Source organism: Pollicipes pollicipes, unplaced genomic scaffold (assembly GCF_011947565.3).
Source record: "Pollicipes pollicipes isolate AB1234 unplaced genomic scaffold, Ppol_2.1 Scaffold_6138;HRSCAF=7277_pilon_pilon_pilon, whole genome shotgun sequence".
In the NCBI taxonomy this organism is placed as follows: Eukaryota; Metazoa; Arthropoda; class Thecostraca; order Pollicipedomorpha; family Pollicipedidae; genus Pollicipes; species Pollicipes pollicipes.
In genome coordinates, this window is record NW_023596818.1 from 21,900,786 (window position 1) to 21,910,238 (window position 9,453).

Consider the following 9,453-nt stretch of genomic DNA (forward strand, 5'->3'; position numbering starts at 1 on the left):
GACGTAAGCCTACGCAGCGTGACGTCACCGGTCCGAGCGTGACCTCACTGCGCGGCGACCGGGGCGGCGCCGAGTCATGACTGGCTGCTAGGCTCGCACCTGGCGCGTCCCGTCGCCGGAGCAGCTGAGTATGACCGTTCGGTCGGTGACTGCGCTGGAGCGGCGATGCAACACGCTCGGGCCGCCCCGTCGCGCCGCTGAGCGCCGCGTCAACGCTGGTAGAGAGCGAGCCTCAGGCCTACGTCATGCTGATCTGCCTTTGTTGATTTGCGAGCTGGTATGTGGCGCCACGGTGAGGGCTTTCTAGCTATGCATTAAGGGCTTCCTAGCTTAACAGCTGCTCCTTATGCTCCTTCCGTTCATTTCAGTTGTCATTCGAAAGTAGGAGGGTCAAGCACGCATGCGTCGATATTATCTTGTTTTGTAATGCCGAAGAAAGCTTGTCGAGAAGGAATGAACATGAAATCGAACCTGGTTAAAGCTTTTGTCAACACCGGGAAGAAAACAAAAGCATCGTTTGGTCGCCTAGGCAATGTTCTGCATAATCCAGTCAGTGTAGGCGCTGACCCTGGTGTACAGCCCAGGGTAGTCGGGGTTTCCGCAGCCCACCCCGGCCGACACGATGCCGATCAGCTGGTACGAGCCGTCGCCGAGTTGCTGCACCAGCGGGCCGCCCGAGTCGCCGCCGCACGCGTCACGCACTGCTCCGTTCTCGCCGGCGGCGCAGAGCTTGCTGCCCTGGAACCCTCCCGGGAAGTTATCGGCGAACGAGGGCAGGACCCGGTAGCGCGCCTCGCAGTCGGCAGGCGCCACCACCACCAGCTCCACCTGCTGGAGCACGTCCGAGGTCTGGCCGGCGAACGCCGTGTTGCCCCAGCCGGCGAGCAGGGCCGGCCTGCCGGCAAGCGCCGCGGCCGGCCGGCCCGGCGGCGGCAGGCAGACCGGCTGGATGTGCGTTCCGAGCGGCACCGGCTGCCCCAGGCGCAGCACCGCCAGGTCGTTCTGCTTGGCCGCGTAGCCGGGGTGCACCAGGACGGCGGCGGGCGTCATGTCGAGAGTGGGCCCGTCGCTGGTCTTCGAGAGGTCGTACTCGCCGAGCCGCACCACCAGCCTGTCGGCGGCGGTGCCACGCACGCAATGCGCGGCCGTCAACAGCGCGCGCCGGCCGACCAGCACAGCGCCGCAGAACCAGCGCGGCGCGCCGGTGTCGGCCCGCTCGCCCAGCAGCGCCGCCCACGGCCAGCGCTCGCGGTCGGCGTCACGGCCGCCCACGGCGCCCAGCAGCTGGCGCCGGCGCCGGCCCAGCAGCTGGGAGCCCGCCAGCTGAATGCGGCCGCACTGCAACAGCGGATCGGCCGGCCTGACAGTGGGTGTGGGCCTCACTGTCGTCATGATTGGGGGCTGGGGCCTCCAGGCCGGCGGCGGCTCCGGCTGCCAGGCCGGCGGCGGCTCCGGCTGCCACGCCGGGGGCGGCTCCGGCTGCCACGAGCCCGGTGGCTTCGGTTTCCACGCGTCCGTTTGTTTCGTCTGCCAGCTGGGCGGCGGCGGCCGTCGCGGTCCGGGCGGGGGGCCGCGCTTCAGACAGCAGACGTACGCGCCGCCGGGCCCGCAGGACGGTGACGGCAGCGGCACGCCGGGCGCGCACAGCTGCGGCTGCACGCACAGTACGCGGCCGCCCGGCATCGCCGGGCAGCCGGGGTCGGCCATCGGGGAGCGGAACGCCATCTGCGCCCGCGCGGCAACGGTCAGCCACAGGCACGCCCGGAGAGCAGCGGAGGGGCGCATGGCGACCGCCAGGTCCGCCACCGCCGGTGCTGCAGCTGTGTCTGTCTCAGGCCCGGAGACTGGCCTCCGGAGCCGCGGCTGCGGCCCAGTGGCTGACGGGACACGCCGCCTCGCCCTTGAGGCGGTGATGGATGGACGGTTCGGTGTTGGCTCAGTCACGACTGAGAGCTTACCCAGAGAGATGACAATGTCAGGGGCAACGGCTGAGTCGCTCTTGTCGCCGCTGCACGGCTTCTCGTCACTGCTTGTCACTTCCCTGCCGGTCAACTAGCGGCGATATTCACTCCACCGACCGAAGCACGTCACCTTTCACCTCTGAATTCTCCCCTCAATAGCACACCTCCGTGTGTCACCCAGTCCTCTGCCAGCGGCCCCCGGCCCCGCCTGTCCAGCGAGCCGGCGGGGTGTGGAACGGTCGGCCTGCTGGCGTCGAGTGACCTCCGCTGTCGCCCGGCGCTCCGACCGTGCAGGATTTCCGCCCCCTTCTCCATGACCGGTGACGCGGCGACGGCGGCGACGGCGGCGCCGGCGCTGCCGTGTGTGCATATGCTAATGGTGGGCATGACGGGAGGTGGAAAACCCTGCTTGTGAGCATGGCAGACACACAGGAGTCGTCGGGGGTGGACAGGTGGGACGAAGAAAAGGCAGGGAAATTAGACTCATGGCCACTGGCCAGGAGGCCGTCGGGGAGATGGCGGTGTAGTCTGGAAGCTATCCACGTGCATGGCCTCACGTGTACAGCTGTGGACATGAAAAGGTCGTCATTTCCTCGAACTTTCTAAGGTCCACCGCACTGTGGCAGTGCGCTGGGCCTGTGTGGACATATCCATAATATACCCAGCATCGGACAGCAGCGTCGCCCATTGACAACGTTACGCATGTTTGGTCAGTTTCGTAACTTAGCGGACCTTCATTTTCAACACACACAGATCTAAAACACCATGGCCAGGTGCTGTTCGGGTGTTTGCTCACTATAGCTCAGTGAACAGACAGGATCAGGGTTGGACTTGGTAATTAAAAGAGCCCCATTGGAATTCAAACAAATTAAACGAGAAAATCCAGGTTGTGACGCGTGCATGACTGAAAATCAGACACCATCAAAGCTTTCTCAGGTCCCTACAACACCTGACGAGGGCCGTGGAATTAATTGGTAGAAACGTCATATGCACACTAGCATACCAGACGAAGGCGATAGCGCGAAATGATTCCATCTGATACCAATGATCAAAGGAATTGGCCCATCTAATGTCTGTCTTCAATACCACGAAAAACATGCCAAATCAACGAAGATATGTTACTGTTTGGTATGCAATAAGTGTGGACTAGTCACAGATCAGCAAACACCGGTCTGACTCACGGCTCCGCGTTGTTTGATGAGAAGCCACAGAGCTGTACAGTGCGAGGCTGATTTGCTTGCTCAGTTTATTAGAAGTGTCAGTGACGCATGCATCATTCAACGCATTGGGAGAGCCGGCGGCGCCGCGGTCAGTGGCACGATCATGGGAGCGGTGGGGTCGGCCGGGCGGTGTTTGGGGTTGATCTACAGCCCTGGATCATTTGGGGATTTGCCGCCAGGTTTATCTGTATTATCGTATTGTTAGAAAAATTAATTTGAAATCGTTCCCCCCGCCCCTCCTTGTTTTTTGGAGTTCGATGTGTCTCCGCTCAGTGGGAGTGTATGGAATATCTTTTAGGAATTTTCGTTCGTTCGTTCGTAAGTTCGTTCGTATTTAACACTTCGGCATAGCATTCGTACCCTTTGAACAAGTATGATGCGGTCTCTTGAAGCGCAAAATGACATGGAACGATAGATCAAGAAGTGTATTTGGTCCAAAACATTGAGGGAAGAGCATTCGGGATGTTGAAAAGCCCTTGCGAACATTCAAGCAAACAGATGAAAGGCCACGTTGCCCGTTAATATTACACACATGATTCAATTACAGGCTAACGGCATATTACAGTGCATCGCAACAGTTTGTACTTCAATGATACCATAGGAACGGGAGGGCAGAGCAACGAGGTATGCACAAAATAACGAGAAAACAGAGCAAAACACAAACAAAAGACAGGAAACAATACTTACGAGCATAACACGACCAGCAAAAGCCAACTGAACACACAAAACACGCGGCACACATGTTGCGGATGGGCTCAATCATCAAAAACCTTTTTTGCAAGAGCTTCTCCTGAAAACGGTAGCCGAAGGATGAATCCGCTTAAAAGGAAGTATTCTCCTGTCGCTGACAGCGACCGTACGCCAGAACACGCTGCCTTGATGGAAGGTAAGACGCAATCAAACGCCACGATGTTATGATCCGTTTAGTCATCAATAAGTCGGAACAAAGCATGTCAACAGTCATAAAACGTCGAAGTGACAGTGGCAGGAAAATCTGAACGCTTGCCTACCTATTGTTACAGCAGCCAATGCTATTTAAACGCTCTTAAAGCCTCATTCAATATTATAGAGGGGAGGGGAAAACATTTTAAGCGAATTTGAGTAGCCTATCTCAAGTCACTTATATCGCATGACTGTCGTTTTTAACGTATTTTTTGTGGATCACATAGTCAGATACCCTAAGAACGTTTTTTAAACGTGCTTTTATGGATGACAAGACCAGTTAGTTCTCCAGCTACAAGTCTTTCAAACACTCAGTGGCCGCGAGAAGGCGGCAGAAACGCAAACAGTGGAGACTGGACCACGCGCCGCATACAGATCGCTGGCGTTCCACCCCGGGACGTCCATGTCGGGCTCCAACCAAACAAACCCAGCAGGATATCCGTATAAATACGCCCAAAGCAAGGCTGCAATCCTCCGACCGCTGCGCTCAGCTGGGTCACCAGCTCTCGCCCAGGGCGATGCCGTCCTCCCTCGAACAGCAGCGGCCCCGTGTCGCCTCTCTCGCCGCCGGGTCGGGCCGGGTGACCTCCGAGGCCAGTCTATCGCTGCACGGGGCACGAGTTGAGCAGCACGTTGGTCAACTGCGCCATGTCGCTCCAGCGGCGGCGCACGCCGTTCAGCTCCACGTCGCGGATGCAGCCCTTGAAGTTGTCCGTCTGCAGCAGGGTAGGGTTCGGCGCCGCGTCTGCTGACATCACGCCCACGGCCGTTAGAGTGACGGTCGGCCCACACAGGCGCCGCAGCGGCTGACATCACGCCCACGGCCGTTAGTGTGACGGTCGGCCCACACAGGGGCCGCAGCGGCTGCAGCTCCAGCGCGGGCGGCGTACATCATGGACCGGAGGCGTGACATTTACTACACTGGGACCGGCGGGGAGTAAACACCGATGACGCCATGTGACAGGCACGCCATGGCCAAAGCATCTTATGTGGCAGTGCAGGTTTGGGCGTTCTGCGTAGCACAAAACGTAGTACACACGCATAGTCACCAAATGTGCTACGGCAACCATAGTTTAAGTATCATGAGCTATGCTCAAAGGTGATGCAGTACGCATCGCGTTCACATCCGCACCCATCATCTCATATATCTCCACTTTTATCAGCGAAGTGTTCGGAGACCCGGACTCGTCTCTGCTCTCCACCACGCCGCTGGTCTGCGCTGGCCACTGGGGCGGACAGGTTTTCCAAGGAGTGAGGAGAGGACCGGACGGAAGAGCGACACCCACCTGGCAGTCCGCCGACGTAGAGGGCGCCTGAGAGGCCGGCCCAGGGCGGTGCGGCGCCGCCACGAGCGGAGACAGTCCGCTGCGGCAGCTGGTCCAGCCGGAGCGTGACCTGGTGACAAGCGGGGCAGACCGGTCAGCTGTCACACCTCGGCTCGGCGGCCGTCCCACAGCTGAGCACCACGTGAGCGTCACGACCAAACACAACTGCTGAGGAGCGGGGCGAAGAACACGAGACCAAGCCTCACAATGAGAAACACGGCAGTGCAATGGTGCAGCAGGCGACACCTGGCGACTGGCTGTGCTGTCGCTCACGACTCACGTGCTGAGTTGTCATCCTCACCTGCCGCTTCACGACCGGGTCGTCAAGCAGTGCGGACTCGTTACCTTGTTCCCGGTGTACGTGGCCCTGGCTGAGTGCCACTGGTTGTCACACAAGATGTACTTAGTGGAGAACTTCTGGCGGGCTCTCAGGGCCTCCCCACTCCCGTCATCCACGGAGAATACCACCTGGAATGAGGGTGCATCAATCAAACCACGAATCACTATTTTGGGAGGTTTGTCACACGGACGTAAAAAGTCATGCCCATCTAATCAACACTGCCTCTTCCCAAACAAAACATCATCAATCTAAAACAAAACAACTTAACAGACATCCGTTTGCAGGCATGGCTCTAGCTCCACAATCACAGCAGGCTGAACTGGCGTGCTGTTGGCACCTTCCCAGACAGCTGATGCCCGGAGCTTCCCCGGCTGCATTAGCGCGCATCAGCTGATCATGCTGACGACCAGCAGCATCAGCGCGTATCAGCTGATCACGCTGATGACCAGCACCATCAGCGCGGCCCTCCAGCGGTCGAGCCACACCCACCTCGCCGTCAGCGATCTCTAGCGAGAGGGCGGCAGCACCCGGCGCTCCAGCCAGGCTGGCCAGCACGCCGTTCAGCTTGGCCGTCCTGAAGTCCAGCCGCAGGTCGAATTTGTCGCCCAGCACCACGCCGTCAGCTGGCCGGTACGGAGCGGCACGTGAGCACGACGGCCGCCAAACGCCGCGCCCAATGGCGCCCAAACAGTAGCGATGTACCTTAGGTTCGTGCTCGAGATGATAGGACCAGGGTCAGTAATCGCCCGGAGGTGTGCCGGTGCGGCAGGTCGACATACGGGCCACGGCTCAGCCAAGCTGCATTTGTAACGTTCCATTAAGTTGCAAAGGTGTCAAGCTTTAACCGCAAGTTGTCGTTTAAGGCACAGACATGCATGAATTATTGACAACGTTGCACCAGTCTAGTAGCCGTACGGACAGCCGTGTGAATGACGTCACGCGACCTCGGTCTGTACTCAACGTGCGTCTGCCCTGTCGCTTATCATCAGCCGTAAGCGTGTCCCCGTGAGTTTTTCTATCTAGTTCTTACCGTATGTGGCGAAAGCGTCGCCGGCGAAGAATGTGCCCATCTCGACCCTGGCCATGCACTGGCCCACCCGATGGATGATGTTGCGGCCGGAGGGCAGGTCAATGTCCCGACCGCTGATGCTCAGCTGCTTCATGCAGCCCTTGAAGCCCTCCGTTTGCTGAAGACGTCATGAACAAAGCTCAGGTTGTGGGCGATGCAGTACGCGCAACTGTGGGGCATAATGCGGTAAAGCAAGTGCCTCATAGCTGTATCTGGGGACGAACCAACGTTTGAAAACTACATGTTTGGTCTAGTGCACTCATTTCCGTGTGACAATGCATAGAGAAAATAGCATCTCTACCTAAAAATAAAACAATGCTCGTCTATTGCGCAACACTGGCGATCACACTCCGCCAGCCGCCGTCTCACTCACCAGCATCTCCAGCTTCTTGCGGCCGGGCACGAGCGAGTTGGCGTCGCGGCCTCGCTGCTCGATGCCGGCCCGCGGCACGCCTCCCACGTAGAGGGCGCGGCCGGCACGGAACGAGCGCGGCCCGCGCCTGCTGGCCGGCGGCGCGCCGCCCACCAGCAGCGTGTACTTGCGTCTGGTCCGCACCAGCGTCGCCTGCCCGGCGGAAGGTCAGGGGTCACATGCAGCGGGGCGGAGAGGCCGGAGGAATCCACAGGGGTCAGTAGCGGTGATCGGAGCGGAGCCAGAGAGGTCAGGAAGTGTCGCACAGCGGCAGCACGGCTCAAGCTGCCCGCATAGGGCACAGCATCTCAGTGGTTGTACAGTTGGCGTCGGCGTCTGGCGTCGAAGGAAGTGCTGCGTAAGGCGGCAGTACGTTACGACATCGTATGCCACATTTCCATCAACGCCATTCAGTGCGAGACCGCTGGCAGAGGCGCCTTCAAATGTCAGGGGACGTGGCATGGCGACACGTTTCCGCGGGAATTCTCGGGACGGGAGGCGTGGCGATACGTTCCCGCGGGAACTCTCGGGACACGTGGCGTGGCGACACGTTCCCGCGGGAACTCTCCGGACGGGAGGCACCCACCGTCCTCCAAGCCACACTTTGAGACGCAATGAGTGCCAGGTGTGAAGACGAGGCATGGAAGAGCACCCACCATCTGCCAGTTGCCGTCGTTCAGGCCGGATCCAGCGGTGAGACGGGCGGTGCGCCGGCCTCGTCGCACAGTCAGCTGCACCGCCCCGTCCCGCAGACCCAGCGACAGATATGAGCTGCGTCTGCGAGTCTTGCCCTGCGGCGGAGACGCACAACCTACTTCGCTGACGTCCCCACGCCGGGGCACTGTGTACAGGGTGGGACCATGCGGGACATGGGCTGGCTGGGCACCACGCGACGAAGGCGCGGTGGAAACCCGCCTCAAACGCAGCCGGGGCAGGAGAGTGGAGCACTGTGTTTAAAAACCAACAGTGCAACACCATATCTAACAGTCAACAGTGGAACACTATGTTGAACAGCCAACAGTGGAACACTAAATCTAACAGCCAACAGTGAAACGCTATGTTTGACAGTCACCAGTGGAACACTGTGTTTAACAGCCGAATGGAATACTATGCTTAACAGCCCACAAAGAATTTACTGAAAAGACGTGGGTGGCACGACACTGCTGGAATGAACTAAGATTCCTTATCGGCACAAAATGTGCCAATAAATTTTACTTCAAAACATAAGCCAATGACAAGACACAACCGTACTGGGATGATGTCACGCTAAACCGAAAGGTAGGGTTTGCACGCGCCGTTGTCAGCAGTTCCGTGTTTACGCGCCGTTGTCAGCAGTTCCGTGTTTACGCGCCGTTGTCAGCAGTTTCGTGTTTACGCGCCGTTGTCAGCAGTTCCGTGTTTACGCGCCGTTGTCAGCAGTTTCGTGTTTACGCGGCGTTGTCAGCAGTTCCGTTGTTACGCGGCGTTGTCAGCAGTTTCGTGTTTACGCGGCGTTGTCAGCAGTTCGCGTTTACGCGCCGTTGTCAGCAGTTCCGTGTTTACGCGCCGTTGTCAGCAGTTCCGTGTTTACGCGCCGTTGTCAGCAGTTCCGTGTTTACGCGCCGTTGTCAGCAGTTCGTGTTTACGCGCCGTTGTCAGCAGTTTCGTGTTTACGCGCGTTGTCAGCAGTTTCGTGTTTACGCGCGTTGTCAGCAGTTCGTGTTTACGCGGCGTTGTCAGCAGTTTCGTGTTCACGCGCCGTTGTCAGCAGTTCGTGTTTACGCGGCGTTGTCAGCAGTTTCGTGTTTACGCGCCGTTGTCAGCAGTTTCGTGTTTACGCGCCGTTGTCAGCAGTTTCGTGTTTACGCGCCGTTGTCAGCAGTTTCGTGTTTACGCGCCGTTGTCAGCAGTTCCGTGTTTACGCGCCGTTGTCAGCCGTTCGTGTTTACGCGCCGTTGTCAGCAGTTCCGTGTTTACGCGGCGTTGTCAGCCGTTTCGTGTTTACGCGCCGTTGTCAGCAGTTCCGTGTTTACGCGCCGTTGTCAGCCGTTTCGTGTTTACGCGCCGTTGTCAGCAGTTTTCGTGTTACGCGGCGTTGTCAGAAGGTTTCGTGTTTACGCGCCGTTGTCAGCAGTTCCGTGTTCACGCGCCGTTGTCAGCAGTTCCGTGTTTACGCGGCGTTGTCAGCAGTTCCGTGTTTACGCG

General features: G+C 58.8%; 2 protein-coding genes across 2 annotated transcripts; both read right to left on the minus strand.

Annotated features, from left to right (window-relative positions):
* Positions 1-363: 363 nt before the first annotated feature.
* LOC119105460 (anionic trypsin-1-like) lies at positions 364-2,276 on the minus strand. Its single transcript, XM_037228925.1, has 3 exons — positions 2,139-2,276; positions 1,664-1,725; positions 364-1,111 (listed from the first exon to the last, which is right to left on the minus strand). Exons 1-3 carry the CDS (start codon positions 2,274-2,276, stop codon positions 526-528), a joined length of 786 nt encoding a protein of 261 aa, XP_037084820.1. The 3' UTR covers positions 364-525.
* A 1,315-nt stretch (positions 2,277-3,591) lies between these two features.
* On the minus strand, positions 3,592-8,060 carry LOC119106395 (laminin subunit alpha-1; the record flags this gene model as incomplete). Its single annotated transcript, XM_037230036.1, is given in 7 exon segments — positions 3,592-4,868; positions 5,410-5,518; positions 5,794-5,916; positions 6,278-6,411; positions 6,819-6,975; positions 7,231-7,422; positions 7,926-8,060. Coding segments are annotated over 7 exon segments (996 nt in total), but the record flags the coding sequence as incomplete, so codon positions are not given.
* Positions 8,061-9,453: the final 1,393 nt, after the last annotated feature.